The 19,962-nt window shown below is 38.3% G+C and overlaps 1 protein-coding gene across 1 annotated transcript; it reads right to left on the reverse strand.

Moving 5' to 3' along the window:
• Nucleotides 1-5,931: 5,931 nt before the first annotated feature.
• On the reverse strand, nucleotides 5,932-18,572 carry chatb (choline O-acetyltransferase b). Its single transcript, XM_078279958.1, has 14 exons — nucleotides 18,519-18,572; nucleotides 16,898-17,089; nucleotides 16,089-16,207; nucleotides 14,174-14,227; nucleotides 13,828-14,008; nucleotides 11,570-11,747; nucleotides 11,291-11,460; nucleotides 11,114-11,214; nucleotides 10,886-11,014; nucleotides 9,155-9,277; nucleotides 8,935-9,076; nucleotides 8,607-8,669; nucleotides 7,587-7,724; nucleotides 5,932-6,198 (listed from the first exon to the last, which is right to left on the reverse strand). The coding sequence occupies exons 1-14, from the start codon at nucleotides 18,570-18,572 to the stop codon at nucleotides 5,932-5,934; spliced, it is 1,911 nt and encodes a 636-aa protein (XP_078136084.1).
• Between the last annotated feature and the right edge of the window lie 1,390 nt (nucleotides 18,573-19,962).

Here is a 19,962-nt window from a genome sequence, read left to right on the forward strand (position 1 = left end):
TGCTGTGGTGATGTGCAACAATATGTGATTCTGGCTGCAGTCATTTTAATATTTTTGTTTAAATAATTGCAGTGCCTATGATATTATTGTTCTGCAGTTAATGCTGTATTTTGGCAATAATGTGATAAAAAGCCATAATGGAAACCAGTCAATTACTATATGATGCTTAAATACACAGGATGCTGTCATGGCAGTATCGGTAAGTTATCTAAGTTAACATCTAAGTTAAATGGGACAGGTTCCATGGAAGTACGTCATTTCAGCTCTTGGCATATACTATATTGTAGCCCATTTTTTAATGGGGCTTCACTTCTTGCCCAATTAGGCTTCAAGATGGTGTGTAAATATAGCTTCTGCCCTGGGAGCAGTTTCCTCATAAATGCCAGAATGGCCATTATCAGAATTCCTTTGTGAGTGAAAACAGACAGCTATAATATAGACTTCTGCCTTAATCGAAAGATTGTAAGAATGGAAGTGGTACTTTCTTTGAATTTCCTCCTTAAATGTCAATGTCTGAAACACAAGACAATGGGACATTTATTTCCCTTGTATCATTTTGGAGGGAAAATGTCAAGCTCAGTTTCATTTTCAAAGATGGCTGCATCATTGCTCATGGCTTCTGAATTACCTAGTGTGTGGAACACACATGGATGACAGGATCAGTGTAACTAATTGGATCTTGAGTGAAATCAGATTGTAATCTTGTAGCTGTTATTTTTGATTCATGTGCACATGTTCAATTACAGAGGCTCATTATGACTACATGGTGATTAGTGATTACAGCACATGACATGATTTGTGAGAGCTGATGTGCTGTTGGTTGTGAAGCATGTCCACTGGTCAGATAAGGACAGAAAGCTATGTTTTTACTAATAGATGCCTTCTGCACTCTTTTTAACAACTATTGTCATTGATATGTATGTGTATGTATTTGCTGTTTACATGTTTAATCTACAGTAATTGCAGTTCTGAGTGAGTTTATAAACTCAAATCATGGTCTTGAAGCTACTTATCATTTCCTATCTGTTCCTCCTGAGATCATTTTCAAAGTCTCATTGCACAGCGGCAGATCTCTTTGTAACTCGCCTTACCCAGGCATCCTACTTTTTGAAGAGGTTATTGAAGTTTCTATGTAGGGGGTTTAAACTTACATTAACACTGCCCCTGCTTTGCTTTTGTCATTCTCAGTTGAGGTAAACATCCATCTTCAGTGGCCTTTCATTTTTTTTGGACTCTGGCAGGCCCCTAGCCTGAGAGGAGGGAATCTGGATGGACAGCTCTGCTCCCCTGTGTTCCCTTTTCTAGTCGATAGCAGCCAGCAGGTAAGACTCTGTCTCCGTCTGCAGCGTGGCAGACACTTATTAGTGGTAATGTACTCCCATCATCCATCTCCAGGTGGGCTTCCGCAATTGATCTCAACACCAAGGCTTGTCACTAGCTGCTCCTCACACAGTGAAAGTGCTGGTCGCCGCCAGCACTGGCTTTAGATGACCCAGCTTAAAGTTCTGTCAATAAATTCGCTGCTGGACAGCCGGTGTTAGAGCTATGAGGTGACTTGCACAGCTGCGCGAGATGTTTTCCTCACAGTGCTCTTTAATACCTAAATTCAGCCTGGACAAACAAAGTATATATATATATATATATATATATATAAACAAGTATATTTGTATAGCAGTGAGTTCATATGACATCGCTCAGTAGGATCATTACACTATATTCTTTTAGTTAGCATTGACTCTTGTAATACATTGAAATGGGATAATTCTTTCTGTGATTCTGTGTTCAGACCGACAGTTGCCTTGCCTGAAATAATGCAGTTTTCTGATTCATTTGAATGCAGCCAGTCTATCGGCGCAGCAGGGGTGCCAACATAGGAGGCTTTGGCAAAACAATGCAGTGTCGTCTGTCAAAGAAGTTATCTTGGCTCAACTTTAGCTGCAACACAATGAATGTTGTACTTCTGTTTACGATCATCATGGTGAGAAAAAAAAATAATAGTTGCTGCCGTGATAACTTTCCAGAGTTGTAAAATCCTGTCGGTGAGCATTATAAACCACAACATTGTGCTGTCTGATAAGCCTTTAAACACATGAATCTGCACTCAAACTGGACTTGCTGGATCATATTTCATCTCTCAACGGTACCTTAAACAACATGCCTCCACCAATGCAGCTATTTTTGGACTGACTACCTGCTTAGAAGCAATAATAAGTAGCCTACTTACAATATAAGTAATCAATGTGTACCATTTGTACAGTAGATTATTCACCCTGAGATGACGAAGCCACTGGGTATTGTTGAAGAATTTTATTTCTCTGCCTCCCCAGGAAAGCTAATGTCAGTATGCGATTTGATCTTGCAAGGATATTGGAAGAATCACGGTAGTTTTCCCATCCAGTCTACATTTGTTTTGAAGACTTGGGGAAGGATTATGACCGTGTCCCACTGAGTGATTTGCAACTTAATGAAAAGAGTCCACGCCTGTAAATCTTAGGCCATGGTACTTATCAAAAAATGCAGGATGACCTTCTTTGATTTGGGAGCTTATTGCTGACTCAATAAATGACTTCAATTACTGTATCTCGGGGTCTTCTTCACACGAAAGGGTAAGATGATGGTGAGGTGAGAGGTCGCCATTGTACGTAATTTCTGTTGTGAGGAGTTTTACCAGACAATCTGTGCTCCAACCCCCACCTGAACGTTTGCGTAGTGACTGAGAAATTTTAATTGCAGGTGCAAGTGGCTGAAATCAGTTGCTGCTGCTTTTAAATGATGAGCCAGTTGAGGTGGCTCGGATATCTGATCAGGATGCCTCTAAGATGCTTCCAGTGGAGGTTTTCTGGGCATGTTCAAGTGGGAGGAGACCCTGGGGCAGACCCAGGGCACAGCATTGAGTACATATCGCACTTTGTCTGAGAAGGCCTATAATTACACAGAAGGAGAAGGAGGATGTGGCTGGGACTGTGGGATGTCTTCTTTGCTAAATTTTTTATTTTTTTTATTTACTTTGCTTTGCTTAGCTTGTTGCATCCACAACTGTATGAAGTGGAATGGAGTGTGCTTCATGCTTCATGACGAGCGTATAACTGCATGCCTGCATGCTGGCATTGTCTTTCATGTTTGCTTGTGAATGAATTTGGTGGAAGTGGGCAGTTTTGTGCTTGTTACCACTAACACACTGAACTGTTTGTTTAATCCATATGAGTCTGCATGATATATTTTCATCCCAATTTGTAACCCAGTTCATGGAAGCTTCACTAAATGTTTAATGTTTTTTGGGCACTTAATCGACCTGGTTCAATGGAGAAATAAAATTTGGGTATCTCCCTGTAGACCTTATCATATGCCAGTAAAAACGAGGCCATCTGTTGAGAATGTGTTAGTGTGGTGGCCTTGTTGCATACAGACAACCCTATGCAAGTCCCGTTGTTTTTCCAATTACAGTTGTACTTGAGACTAATCATCATGGTTGGAGTTGACTTCACAGCCATTTTAGCTTAGCATTATGTTTGAGAACAAAAATGAAAGTGAGTACATTTATTTGATATCCTAGTTCAGGATGTGACATTGCTACAATTCTAAACTGTTTTACTCTAGTGTTAACAACCATTACAGATCTTTCACAGCGTGAGAAAAACTTAAGTAGACAAAAAAGTCAATATCCATTCTAATTTAGAGCATAGCAACACAAGAGTGATTGTATTAATTGTGGCAATACTAGAGGTGGAATTCAGAACTGTAACAATGTGCTGTAACCTTCCAAATCGTGCAAATTAAATAAACACCCAGACAGCAACAAAACATTTTAACTGCAATGGCTTCATTTTTCTACAGCCATTATACCAATATGTGCTACCAAACTACTTTAAGAATTATATATTAAGGAAATTAGCTAGACAGGGCATTCATTTTGACAGAAAACACTGAAACTATTATATATAATAGTTTGAAGTTCATTTTATTTCTGGAATCGAGTAACAGTTTTTGCTACAACATAAATGAGCAATGTCTTCTATCAACAAAATATTGTTGTAGCCTAACTCAATAAATCATCCTTTTGTTTTCTTTTTCATGATAAACATATGAGTTGTCACTGAACATTCATTGAATATTAAATGATTTAATGAAACACTATATTCTCCCTGACAATGACATGTTGCACATTAATTACCATTCACAAAAATGTTATCATGGATGAGTGACATTGATTCATCAGGACACATTAATACTTTGCCTTGGTTCTGTAGACATAACAGCCAGCTTTACTCACAAGGATATTTGTTACTTTTTATGAATGAGACAAAGGGAAAACCCACTGAAAAACACATGACAAATATAACATTCTTTTACACGTATCACTCAGATTAGACGGTAAACACCAAGTAGAAACGGATCAAATTAACATCAGAGGTAAAACATTAAACATTTATAGAATATTACATCTGGCAGGAAAACCGTTTGCATCCCTTTATTTTAAGGCATTTTTGTTGCTTATGTGTACCAGTATTTTATATTTTATTTTATTATATATGTCATTATATAAGCTTTTCATGTGAACATATAAAAATACAGTTAGTATGTAAGAATACACATGCAACGTGTGTTGCTTATAGTCTTTTCTTTAAATTGTTTTTGAATCATCTTCATGGTTCACATTTACTTTGGCTGATGATTGGTAGATACGTAACAGACAAGAGTCATACAGGACAACAAATATCCTCACATTTTCACAGCTACAGACCACAGATTCAATTTGCTGTAACATGAACCACCACAGATTAAAACACCATATACAGGAATCCAAGTCACAGTACACATTGAATGGACATTTTTGGACTCAAACAGCATGCATTATGTAGATTGCCATAATGTATTCTAATGTTACAGATAGTCCGATATTTCTGAATATCAAAAATAGTTCATTTAATATTACGTGAGCTCCATGCATCTAATGAGTTGATTTGGTAAATTGCACATATGTCCTCACTGTACTTGCTATTGTGTTATTGCACTACAGTATATCATACTCATTCTACCTCTAAGTGCAAATAAAAAGCACTTATATACACATGAACACAGTGGTTTGCCTCAATCACCACTGGACTGTATTTTATTATAAAGTACCACTGTTCATTACACTCTACACTTATTAACTACTGCTATAATATCGAACACATACATACAGTACTTCAAATGTGCCACTGAAACCACATATATTTTCCCTCTACACACATTATTCATCAAACCTCTATGTTTGCAGTTATTCAATCATATCTTCACATAAATATCTTAAAGTGCCTCATCAGACAGACTTCACATATTCACAACCTCTTTGTCAACCGTATGGTGGCAATATAATCAAAGAATGTACATAACGTCAGCACATTAAAATAGTATAGTATATAATCTAACTTTTTCCGTTGTTAATATAATGTCACACATAAAGTGAAACAGGATCACATTTACAGGATGTCATGATTGTTATAAGTCACTTAAATATACTGGTTTTTTTTAAATATATATTACATTACTACTCAATGTGTGTAAGATATACATTGGAATCACTCAGCTGGTTCGCTCTAACAGAGGAATTGTACCTCTCATCAGTGCTACTAAGCGGGCATGGCTTTAGTTTCCTAAATGCAGCAGACCAGTTATTCTCAGTCTGCCGAGTCAGACGGGGTCATTGGACCTGAAATCATTATTATTATTATTATTATTATGTCTACACATAAAAAAAAAGTTCCAGTTTTCATTCACATTTGTTAATATTTACATATTATATATATATACTTTAAGGCTTTGTATTTTCTTGTTAAAGGAACACTATTGCACAGACAACAAAGACACACAAAGGCATCTCAACTACTGAGTCGAAGTCTAAGAGCGTTGAGTGGAGCAGCTGGAGTGGGCATGCTCTCTCAGTATTGCTTACTTCCCTGATATATGAGGCCGGCCGGCTCCCTGGCTGCTATCAGCAAGTTTGGTAGCCACCGCGCTGCTTCTATTGCACAGGTCCCTGATTTCCAACAGGCCCTCGTTCAGGGCTTTGACGAAAACGGCCGAGCTTGTCTCTGTGTTCTCCCAGAAACTAGACACACAGAAGATGATGTGATCTGACTGCGGGTTGTAACAGGCGCCGTAGCCGTTGGGCACCACCGGGCCGTAGCAACAGAACATTTCCACTGTGGTAGGGACCTGGATACACGAGGACACAGTCTGGGTTATACCAGTTCAGTCAAGAGAATGAGCTGCTTAGTATTTAAGAAAGATTAATCAGATAGGGCTGCAACTAACTAACTTTTATTTTTGCTTAATCTGTTGATTCTTTTTTTGGATACATATTTTAGTGTATAACAGCCGATGTAATACTCATCACATGTTCTCAAAACCTGAGGGGACATCTTCACATTATTTTGCAACAGTCCAAAACATAAAGATATTGTGTTTGCCATTATATAAAACAGAAAAAGGCAGCAAAACCTCACATTTGACAAGTTGGAACCAGTCAAATGGTTGCCATCTTTTCTTGATAAATGACCCACAAGATGAATTGTTTAATAAAATAAGCTCAAAATTGTATGTGTGTATATATATATATTTTTTTTATATTTCAGTGGTGCACCACTGGGAAAACTCCACGAATATTCAACATCTACATTTTCGATACATAATGACGGCTTCTTTCACAAATGTTAAAATAAAAATATCTGTAGTACTGTGAATGTATAGTATTTATGTGGCTGCCTTAAGCAATAAATATTAGTAAAACAAATATTATTCTAAGTGTTGGGTTCAAGTGCTGTCAGGAAAGCTAAATACAGACATGGTCTCATTTAATAAACTTCATGCAGAGGGAACTAGATGAGTCTGGCAAGGTCCCCAATTAAGAACACTATAACAGCAAGCACAGAACCCTGAGTGAGGATCCCAAACACCAGCAGAAACTGAATATTTTATTTAGACTTGCACGTGCATATAAAGTTGTGTTGCATGTGCACATTTGCAGTCTCAGTCCCTGTTAAAATGACTACAGAGTTCAGTGACTCTTTTTGAGAGGTCTCCTAAGCCATTTGTAATTGGTTCTCTTTATTGACTATACTGTGTTTGCTAGTGGATACAGGACCTGGGCTGTGTTTCTTACCTTAAATTATATACAAACAATTTTGGTAAATTTACAGAAAACATTAGCAGGCTTGATCTCATGTGGCAACAAATTTGCAGTTGGGAGTCAGGTTATCTTTGTCGAGAGGTACACTTTGAACAGTTTAAAAGTAAGTTTGGATTTTCAACAAAACCTGGTTGATCTCCACCTTGTAATTTGTGGTTAGCAAAGCAGAGGAACGTGATGTTCATCAGACTCAGATAGGAATGTATATCTACTTCTGTTGTATTGACATGTGTTTTCCCATCACTGTACGTCTGCTCACAAGAGGGGGTCGTTAGGATGGAATTATGCAAAGCAGCTAAACAATATTAGCATTTCTTCAACAGTATCTCCTCCGTATTCTCTATCTTCATCCAGAAGCAATAATTTCAAGCGAGAAAATGTTATATGTAAGAATAGAATGGGCTCAAAATGTTACCTGACTGGTAGAAAGGATGAACTGGTTGCTGGCCAAATACGTCTCATCACAGAAGATCTCTGGCTTCTCCATGTTGAGCTCCTTTGCGATCCTCAGAAGCCCGAGGAGATGATTGTCTATTGCCATTCCTGTTATAGCCTGAACAATATTTTTTGCTTAGTGCTAAATTAAGTATTTTCAATTACGACCTCAATATGAGCACAGGCATTATTTACAGGCATAGTCCTTGTTTTGTGTACAGTATCTTTTCAAACATGTTACATAATGGTAGATTGCAGATCATGGTCACTGAATGACCTTGGCTGCACTGTGATGATTGGAATCGAAATACAATTGTGCCTTTAAAGACTTTTTGCCCATCTTCTTTAAGTGATACTCCACCCAAAATATATTAATTTATATTTTTTCTGTAATTAAAAAGTGGTTAATACTGGAATCTATTGTGACTAATAAACTCAACTCAAGCTAATGTGAACGGCAACTCTCGTGGAGGATGATAAAACCTTTGTTCAACCATTTTGGGAAATACCATTATTTGCTTTCTTGCTGAGAGTTGGATAAGAAGATGGATACCCCTCTCATATGTGTTAAATATGAAGCTCCAGCCAGGAGACAATTAACTTAGCTTAGAATAAAGACTGGAGGTGGGGAATCAACTAGCCTGGCTAACAAGTAATTAGTAGTGAGCTTTAGAGGTACTGTTTTTTTTAAACCTTTAGACAGAGCCAGGCTAGCTGTTTCCCTCTGCTTACAGTCTTTGTGCTAAGCTAAGCTAACCATGCCCTGGCTGGAGCTTCATATTTGCCGTACAGACATTACAGATTCCATGTAAATCTCAGAGCAATAAAGCAAGTAGGTGCATTCCCCAAAATGTCAAACTATTCCTTTAAGTCTCCAGGGAGTAAATGTTTGATACTCAAAAGATATGTTGAGATAAAGATATTTAGTTTACAGATTTAAATTTTGCTGTAATATTAATGTATTTAAAAAATAAAAATAAAACTTATTTGAAATACTTACTGCAATTGTATAATTTGTCTGGGCATTAATTGCCTCCCTCAATCGTCTATTTTTTTCTGAATCCTGTTGGAGAAGTGAAAAATAATTTAGGGATAAAGAAGTAAACACAGGGCACTTTTCACATTGTACAAAAAGAGAGCAGTACAGCCAGTAAATATATTTTTTTCATGGACCCGTTAACTCCGCAGAGAGATCATCTGTTTGGATGGGGACACTAGGTTTGGCGTGCCGAGGTTGCTGATCGCACCTGTTTCATTTAAGCAGGGGTGATGAAAAGTAATGTGGGAGTTACTCAGTAATTGGGGTCAAAGTGAGAAAAATGACTCACGGTGAAAGTGTCCCTCTCATCTGTCATGGACTGCACAAAGGCCAGGGCCTCAGGGGTGGCAGAGCGAATGTTATCAACCCGACCGTCTTGGAAACGTCGAATGGACGCACTCTCATAAGTGGACACGAGCCTTCTGTTGCATCTATATGACAATATCTGCATATTAATATATATATATATGGCCAAATTTGAAGATAGAGATCATGAATGTATACTTTACTTGTAAAATGCAAGTTGTAAAGCAACTTGTATGAACGCATCTGGACTCATCCTCTGCTTTTTGATGAATTCTTTCCCATAAACGTTGAACTTGAAAACATCCATGTCAAGATTATCAACCAGCCTGAAGGAAAAAGTGCAGAAGATATGAGACACGATGTCTGTAGAAAAAATTGTTTGTATACAGTCAGGTCCATAAATATTGGGACATCGACACAATTCTAATCTTTTTGGCTCTATACACCACCACAATGGAGTTGAAATGAAACGAACAAGATGTGCTTTAACTGCAGACTTTCAGCTTTAATTTGAGGGTATTTACATCCAAATCAGGTGAACGGTGTAGGAATTACAACAGTTTGTATATGTGCCTCCCACTTTCTAAGGGACCAAAAGTAATGGGACAATTGGCTGCTCAGCTGTTCCATGGCCAGGTGTGTGTTATTCCCTCATTATCCCATTTACAAGGAGCAGATAAAAGGTCCAGAGTTCATTTCAAGTGTGCTATTTGCATTTGGAATCTGTTGCTGTCAACTCTCAATATGAGATCCAAAGAGCTGTCACTATCAGTGAAGCAAGCCATCATTAGGCTGAAAAATCTAAACAAACCCATCAGAGAGATAGCAAAAACATTAGGTGTGGCCAAATCAGGAAAACAAATTTAAGAAAACATTCTTAAAAAGAAAGAACGCACCGGTGAGCTCAGCAACACCAAAAGACCCGGAAGACCACGGAAAACAACTGTGGTGGATGACCGAAGAATACTTTCCCTGGTAAAGAAAACACCCTTCACAACAGTTGGCCAGATCAAGAACACTCTCCAGGAGGTAGGTGTATGTGTGTCAAAGTCAACAATCAAGAGAAGACTTCACCAGAGTGAATACAGAGGGTTCACTACAAGATGTAAACCATTGGTGAGCCTAAAAAACAGGAAGGCCAGATTAGAGTTTGCCAAACAACATCTAAAAAAGCCTTCACATTTCTGGAACAACATCCTATGGACAGATGAGACAAAGATCAACTTGTACCAGAGTGATGGGAAGAGAAGAGTATGGACAAGGAAAGGAACTGCTCATGATCCAAAGCATACCACCTCATCAGGGAAGTATGGTAGTGGTAGTGTCATGGCGTGGGCATGTATGGCTGTCAATGGAACTGGTTCTCTTGTATTTATTGATGATGTGACTGCTGACAAAAGCAGCAGGATCAATTCTGAAGTGTTTCGGGCAATATTATCTGCTCATATTCAGCCAAATGCTTCAGAACTCATTGGACGGCGCTTCACAGTGCAGATGGACAATGACCCGAAGCATACTGCGAAAGCAACCAAAGAGTTTTTTAAGGGAAAGAAGTGGAATGTTATGCAATGGCCAAGTCAATCACCTGACCTGAATCCGATTAAGCATGCATTTCACTTGCTGAAGACAAAACTGAAGGGAAAATGCCCCAAGAACAAGCAGGAACTGAAGACAATTGCAGTAGAGGCCTGGCAGAGCATCACCAGGGATGAAACCCAGCGTCTGGTGATGTCTATGCGTTCCAGACTTCAGGCTGTAATTGATTGCAAAGGATTTGATTAACCAAGTATTAAAAAGTGAAAGTTTGATTTATGATTGTTAATCTGTCCCATTACTTTTGGTCCCTTAAAAAGTGGGAGGCACATATACAAACTGTTGTGTATATGGTTAAGCGTTAGTTAGATAGTTAGTTAGTTAGTTAGTGTTGGTCTTACCTCTTGAGTCTGTCTCCAGATGCTGCTAAGAGTCCTTGTATGTGTGGGTTACAATTCCAGAGCAGCCTTCTAGGAGAGGGGAACTCTCTGATGCTGGATGCTTTCGCCATCTTGGAGGGACTCCCTGTTCTGTTCAGGACAACAACGCTTATGTATCATTCACTGTAAGCCTCGGTAGCATTCAGTGAGACAACAATATGTATATCTTGCTATGATGGGCTGACTTACATATATTTCATCAGGTATTCGGAGCACTGCACCATAACTATTCCCTCGAATGGCGAATGATCGCACACGACTCCACATATCCCGTCCATTCCTATAACAAACTGAGAGAAGGTGGATTAGCTAACAGGCCAGACTCTACATCTATTAAGGGTTGAAGTGCCTTGAACGTAGCCCTACCTGCATTGACTTGTCATACCAGCGGTTTGCCCCATTCTTCTCACGGCCGCCACCATGCAGCATCAGCAGGGCCCTGTTAGTATCTCGAGGCTCCAGGCCACTGGGCTCATCCAGACACACCACACACAGACAGCTCTCAATCAGGGCCAGAGAGTCCCTGTTGGTTTGATCTGGATGGAGAAGGGAAGGATACGTCTTGTTTTATTTGTCTGAAAATAGTTTACAGTTGTTTAAAACTTCTGAAAGTAATAGACATTAGAGAAATGTTCAAGCTGAAACCTTTTGTTAGTGCATCTCTGGCTTGTGCCCATTCTGTTCTCCCATCAGATGTCAAGATGCCAAAAGGAAGGAGTTCCTCTTTGGCGTTTTCTGCCATTTTCACGATTTTCTCCAGTTGGAATAAGATCTCTGTCTCGTTGAGCTGCTTGCTGTTTGCGACTATATCCAACACGAAAAACTAGTGAGATAAATAGGTGACAGAAATTGTTTTTTAACTATTCTGTTATGTACTGCATTACCAGATGTAAATTCAATAGTGACTACTTGAGTTTATATTTGCCTGCTAATAGTAATTTAAATCTGAACGTAGTGTTACTGTAGTGTAATATTTGAACAGCTGAGATAAAAAAGGACACAAGTAATTATGGGAAGGTATGAAAATGGCCAATTGCTACCTAAAATATTGCTCCTCTACTGCGATCAATTGAACATGTGACTCAAGAAAGCTCCTGAAGTGGCAGATTCAATTAACAGTAATTAAGTTAACTGCCTGTATCTCCATAGGGATGGGCCATGTGCCACAGATTGATGGTTCCCAGAACCATTTCCAGCTAAGAGCTCCAACTGTGCCGTTTCTGTGGTAATTTAATGGCACAATACGTGAGCTAAATTTATAAAAATTAGTAGCCTTGGACATAAGACCTGCAGATTATAGTGACGAGGGTTTCATGCATTTATGGAAATCTATACAGAGGACTATCAGCCAGGACTCAAAGGTAATTTGGGGGAAATGGCACAGACTAGAGATAGTAAGCAGGCCGGCTTGGTAGAGGGCATTGTGGGAGTGGGCTTGTGTGGTCTTAAAGACACAAACTTACACAAAACTCAACAAGACAACCACTAAATGTGTAAACACTGGAGTAAAACCTCATTTTTTTTAAATTATGATCATTTGAGAAACGCACAATACTGTATATAACTAGGACCATATGTGAATAAAAATATACGGTCACCTATTACCTATAATCTTTAGTCTTTTGTCTGATTCGATCTGTAAGAATAGCAACTATGTTCACACCAGAGCTACACTTAAAAAAATCAAATGTCTAACTGAAGACCAACTGTTTATGTGAGTCACAGCATTAAGCTACCAGCATGCCGTACATTTTGGAAAACATCTCTTATTAATAGAAAATCTTCCAGTTGAAATTCACAGGGCAGCTTGAAGAGTCTGGCTGGGAATTGTGAAAGAAGACTGCTCTAACATTTTCTGTTTACTACTTCCAGCTCAGTCAGCCCCAACCATCAAAGTCTTTTTCAATGGTTTTATTATTATTATTATTATTATTAGAGATCTATTCAGCATAATGCGGAAATAATTTCACATCTCACCAGTATAAATATTCAAATAGACATGTTAACATTGCTAGATAGTATTACGCTTCGTAATTGTATAAAGGCACAGTGTTTTCAAACTGAAATGCAGCCATGCATACTGCAGGCTTTGCTCTCCTATCCCTCCCTCTCCTATGTAAATTACTGTATAGATTAAATCAGTCAAATGATTGGTTTAGCCTGCACTGTATACACATTCTGCAAGATCCTGAGGAGTAGGTGTGGCAAAGTAACATTTGGTAATTTAGGTAAGCACTCTTTCAGTATTTTGTATCTTGCACTGTGTTTTGATCCCCTTTTTTGCTAATTTCATCAATCTGTTTTGTAATTCACTGCTAATTTATTGTGTAGGCAAGTGCATCCTCTTTAAAGTCATTTGGGACATGTTTGTAATTAAGTGTTCTATAAATTTAATGTCCTTAAATGTTCCTACTGCCTGATACTGGAAAACAAACCTTGTATTCATGACTGATAATGTTTAAAAGGGTAGAGGATTTTGACTTTTTCAGTTGAATGCAGATGGTCATCTGTAACACATTATATTCGAAGATGGCACCTTGACAGCGTAGATGATAATGTCTATTGTAGCCAGTTTAGATGCCCAGAATAGTTCTTTACTTTTTAATCTGATGAAGAAAGAGGTTATCTGCACTAGAGTCCAGTGTTCCGGCATGTAGTGGTAAAGCCCCACGTGTCTGGGGGTAAAAAAAAGGCATTCAAACCAAAGAAGTCTTATGTCTGATGTGACACACTGACCACTTTGTAGAATAACTCTCACCTTCTAGCATATATCAATAAACTCTGAATACAATATTAAAACATCCTTACATTTCCTTATATTTTCTCTCAAATGGACAGGACAGTGTCTTCTGTTAGAAGTGTGATGGAGTTTGAAAACTTTCCTCAGAGGCTGGCATGCTGACCTGGTTCTTGCACGCTACAATGATGTGCTTCGGTGCTGAGGAGGCTGCGTTTATCTGGACCTTCAGCGTGTCTGTCTTTAGCCCCGGGTAGCGGTAGGAGTTGAAAAGGCGGTAGTACTGCTCCATGCACAAAGGGGTCCCAGCTAGCTGGCCTCGAGCATAATCCACAGGCAGTGCTCGCCTGAGAGACATTATTACACACATCAAATTACCTCTAGACTCTCACTTATTATAGGTACTTCATTTTATTTTCATTTTTAATTCACTAACTTTACTCCGTGCAGATAACATAGATGAGGTGTACGGCATGCAGGTGGACAGGTAATTCATTTGAGGTTAAACTTACGCATCAATGAGAGCCTTATAGTCCAACACTCCTGTGATGAGACGAGCAGCAAATCTTAAAAGTTTGAAATTTAAAAAACATGAAAAACTGAACACACACAGCGAACTGGCCAGTGATTATAATTAGATCTACTCTCAAAGGACTAACAGTGATCACATTATGGTAAATTACTAGGATACAGTGGGAGAGCTGTTTGCGTTTATCTGTGTTTGTGAGAGGGAGAGAGAGAGAGTCAGTCTGTATGTGTGAGTGGGCGGTGTGGGCAATAAGGGAAAACACAGAGCCCTGTCAGGTCTTATGTTGCATGTCATTTGTCTTGGTGTTATTACGTTCAAAGCCAGATCAATACAAAAGAGGCGGCTGCAGTGCACCACACCCCTAAATGAGGCCTGAGTAGCAGTCTCTGTGGAGAGCTTGGCCCTGTCACTCCCAATCGAATAAGTGTCTGTGTCAGTACATTCCCAGCTTGGCATGCTTTGGAAATATTCAGTTAGTGCGGCGTGAGCTGACAAAAGCTAATGTTGAGTTACAGAGCTGGGTGGACTGGTGTAATGTCTGATGGACCACAGCTCATTTAATAATGGGCAGAGATTTGCCAAGAGATGATGCCAGTTATTTTCTTCATGTTTGTAATTCAGATCTTAATCTGAGTCCAGTGCATGCTGAGAAGAACATGAACCCTGTCAGTGGCTGCAGAACTGGCTGATATACTATGTACTTTATATTGTTAGTGATGGTGTTGTATTGTGGTTGAAAAACTGGTTGTTTTGACTTAAAGTATCAAGCAATTTGCAACCATCGCAACAATCTGATGTTTAGTGCATTCTGGGAGTTATTATGTGATATGAAGTATTGTGATTAGCTGTTTTGGTGGAACTTGGTGCATTTGTGTAGCGCCTCAACAACTAATTGATTAGTTGTCACCTATTAAATAAATTGCCAACTATTTTGATAATGGATTAAAAATTTTAAGTCATTTTTTATGAAAAAAGTTTAAAAAAAAATTGTGATTCCAGCTCCTTAAATGTGAATATTTGGTTACACTTTACTTGAAGGTATCTACATAAGAGTGACATGACACTGTCATGAACGTGTCATAAACATTATAAACAAGTCATACATGTTTATGACATAATGCTTCTTTTAGTAAGTGTCATTCGGTTTTTGTCATGACAAGTTATGGTTAGGGTTAGGGTTCATGTGTCATGACTGTGTCATGTCACTCTTATGTAGATACCTTCAAGTAAAGTGTTACCAAATATTTTCTAGTTTCTTCATTCCTCTATGACAGTAAACTGAATATCTTTGAGTTGTGGACAAAACAAGACATTTGAGGATGTCTGATCAACATTTTTCATCATTTTCTGTCATTTTATAGAACAAACAACTAATCGATTAATCAAGAAAATAATCAACAGATAAATTGACAATAAAAATAATCATTAGTGTCAGCCCTACATTTATGTACTTCTACTTCAATTTGAGATGTTCATATATGTATGTTCCTATATGTAAAATTAAAAGCAAAGTTAGAAAGAGGGTTTCCTACAGAGCTAAATAATTAGTTGTACAAAACAAGCAACTTGAAGACCTTGGACTCTTGGAAACTGGTGGGAGATTTTTTGGACAAATCGGTTAATCAAGTAAATAATTGTATTTGTTGTATTGTATTCTGTTTGATAGGCTGCTGTCACAAGATAAATACATATTTTTTTATATTGTCTTACATATTGTTACCTTATCCTAAAGTGATTGAAGATACGATTTTCTTTTTAATTGCTCTTCTTATTGACCTACACAGTTAGTAGCAGCTATTTCAGAGTCTCGAATGCATCACAGCTAACGAAGGAGGGTGGACAAACTCAGCACATGCAATCGTTTTACAATATTACCAAACCAAAAGTCCAGCACATACCTGAGGGCGTCTTTATGATCTCTGAACGTCTGCTTAGGAAACACCATGACAGGACTAGAGTTGACCGGTAGGGCCAACCTGTTGTTCAAGTACATGTCTTCCAGCCAGTAGTCATACACCTAAATAAAACCACAGGGACACTTTTTTGAAAAATGTGACTTCATTAAGCGTTTTGGACTCGAGTTATTACTTTCAGAGTTGAGACCTGTGGGCAATGGAGTAAAAAACCATTACAGTGTATCACTGCCAGATGAAAAGGAGAGTGGGAGAGAGTATGTGTGAGAGTGGGAGCGTGATAGATTTCACTGAGCTGGATGAGTTGTGGACTGACCAATCACCTAAACACAGGTTGAGAGATTGAAGCAACATCGAATAAATCTTTATCACCTGGTGTTTCACTTTCTTCAACTCTTTTATGAATGGGTTATATATTATTTTTTTAAAAGTCTGAGGTCATTTTCAATTTTTTTTCTCAAACTAAATAGAGCAGATAGAATTGAATACCTTATTATTACAAAATAAATACAATAAAAGCTGTATTGTAAAAGGTCAAATTCAGTATATTAGATTGTAATGATAATGAATGATACAAAAAGTGTATTGACTGAAGAAAAATCATTGGAGAAGGATTTTTCAATGACTGCATTTAAGTTTCCAAAATGAATGTTTGATGAACCACAAAAGGAGAAACACATCCAACTTTTAAAGACTAATAAAACAAAAGAAACTTTATTGGTACAGGGGGACCTAGGCAAAGAGCAGCAGTAGTGTTTTTTTTTTTTTTTTATCTTGCAGATCAGAGAGTTTACCCAGTTGGTCGTCTTGTCCCTCCTCTCTAAAAGCTTCTTCTGGAGAACCTCTCCGACGCCTCCAGGAGCCCCAAACTTCTCCACCATGGCCTTTGTTTTCTTGAACTGCTCCTCCTTCACCAGGTGTTGGACACACTTCAAGTAAGTGTCGAGGGTTTGTTTCAGTGGGGGCACAGGGACCTTTGGCAACATCTGACGATCATAAAAACAGCAAGTTGGTATAAATACTCATGACAAATAATGAAATGACAGCAGCTGTTCAGCATTTTTATGTCTTTTCCCCGATTCACGAGGGCTCATTAGCTAAAGGGGTAATTCCCTCACATCTTTTCTTGATTTTTTTTGTAATTACTAGAACCTGAGTTAATAATTCATCTTTAATGCTTTGAGGCGTATTTGATAATACATTCTACAGCCCTCTGGGACTTGAACACTCCTATTTTTATAAGGATGGAAAATGCAACTTGATACTTTTCTGTCTGATGTTTGATAATTTTCATAACAGTACTGTTAGAAGCCCAATATGTTAATATTGACCGGTACATTGGAATTGTAAAATAAGTTGTCTAGCTGTTGCTTCCAAGAAATGGAAATTGTGTAGATTATTTTATTTTTTTGTAAGTTATAGGACAGAGGTGTTACCCTGGGGAAAAAACACAAGTTCAGAGCCAATCAAACCACAAAAAACAACTCCATAAACAACTCCACAGCAAACTCCATAATAACATAATCCACCAATTGCTCTATGTGGATTAAATGACAGCACAAAATGAAACATGTCCTAAATCAATGGAATAAGGTCTGACACCCATGAAAGGTGAAAGGCCTGCTATCACGTTGCATCATTTGCATAGCATATTTGCACAGATGCACATCTTCATTGCTATCATATTCTGTTCTCACTCATTTGCACCTTCCATCTGCCCTGTTATGCAGAACTGTTTTTTACTTACAATTGACTCTTTCAACATGTATACAGTCTGTCTATTCATGCATATTGTGTTACCCCTAAACTACATTAGCACCTAGACCACTATTTGCACTAACTGTATATTGACTTTTCACTACATTCTGCATTTTATATAGACTGTCTATTCATGTTTACTGTGTTATTACTGATCTACATCACTAACTAGACCACAATTTGCACTAACTGTATATTGACTCTTCACTACTTCTCAGCAATGTTATAGACTGTCTATTCATATATTTTGTGTTGTTGTTACCTTATTTATTCTCGCATATCCTCCGACTTACTTACCCCTCCCTTCGCGACGGATTTGTATTGCCTACCTAATCTGCACTTTATGTAACATATTGTATTCTATATTCCTGTATTGTATTGAATGTGAAACTGTATGTTGTCTTGCACGCTTATTCTTTTCTTGGCCAGGCCTACCTGGTTAAATAAAGGTTAAAAAAAAAAAGTTAACGTAAATGACGCTGCCGCTGTCTATGGTGCTGAAAATGTACCATTACTTTGTCAACTTCAGCACCAAGGACAGCGACAGGATTTTGATTTTAAAACTGAATTGAATTAAAGGGAAGTTATGGAATGAATGCTGATGTAAAAAAAAAACACACACACGTTCACTTTAGAAACAATGACATGTTTTCATACTTGGCTGTCTTGGTCTCTGGCCGTTTTTTTTCTCCGAGATGGGCATCTTTGCATTCCAGTCCAGTCAAGGTAAAATAATGTAGAAAGAGATCGTCTGGAGACGACGGGAGGTCAGTCTTCCCTGCATGAAGCATGTTAAGAAATTTGAGAAAGAGAGCAGACAAGTAAATAAAATTAGGCCTACTGAGCAATGGAGCTACTTAGTGCTGTCTTAAAAGAGAACCAGCAGGCTTCCATTCTTCACCATCTTGCAGCCTAATGCAATTTGTTGCATGTCCTTGAATTCCAGCTGCGCCTCACCGCTCACCACTGCAAAGAGATATGCATCTTCAAAACTAATTTCATCTCTGTCAGTTTTAAAAGCTTCCTGTTTCCTAAACCAAATGAAAATTCAGCCAATAAAAGGAGAAATTTTCAGTGCAGTTTCACTTTTTAATGGCAATTTAATAAAATAGTGCCAAAACCAAAATATAGAATTTGTAGATAATTATGTATCATTGGATGCAAGTTGGTTTGATTGAAAACAAGTTAAATGATTAACAATTAGACAACTTTTGAAAATTCATTTTCACAGCAAAGTGGACCTCAAGAGATCTTAAGTTTTTAAGATGCATAATCTTACTCGCTTTTCGCCAAAGATACATTTTTAATAAACACGTATTACTAAAGAAAAGTTACCTTAACTGACCGGTGGGCCGCTCAAGAGGTCAGAGAAGTGTGTGGAAGTTCACATTGCCTCCCACGTCCACGCTGTGAAATCCCATGTTAGTGTAAAGCTCCGTTCAGGCGCTGGACTTCTCCCCCGTCCCCTCGCCTCGCCATAAGGCTGTGACTCCACATAAAGCTCGCCTTGCAAAAAGATGCTGAAGGTGTTTGCGTCTACCTACTCCCTTGGGGCAAGAAACTCCTCCCATCGAAATCTATTCGCGGAACATATTATCTGACAGCGTGCACATCCTTCTTGGGTTGACAACATTACTCATGCCTAGTATGCTTCTGTGTCTGTGGCTGGACAACTTCGTCCGATAATAACTTTAATATAGAAAAAAGGAGTGAGACGTTTTTGGTTTGTCATTCATAGGTACTGTGATGGTCCTGCGGGTCGACAGAGATGACAGTCTCGGTGCTTTTACGGTTCAGATTTAAGTCCTACGATTTCTGCAGAGTTTGTGAGCCTGATTTTAGACAATACTGAATGCACTATTGCGCACTTGAATCTGTTGATGTATATGTTTTTATACTATGGCTAAGGTCTGTTCTCTCTGTGCTTTCTGAATGTGCTTGTTGTGGATGTGAGAGAGCTATAACTTTTGGAAATCAAAAGTCTGAATTTAACTTTAGTCATTATTTTACATTAATCACAACAAGTTGCATACTTTTTCACCTTGACATCCAAATGTGACTTGTATAATTAAACCATTGTTTGTTAATACTTCTTGAATTA

Source organism: Sander vitreus, chromosome 21, assembly GCF_031162955.1.
Source record: "Sander vitreus isolate 19-12246 chromosome 21, sanVit1, whole genome shotgun sequence".
Lineage (NCBI taxonomy): Eukaryota > Metazoa > Chordata > Actinopteri > Perciformes > Percidae > Sander > Sander vitreus.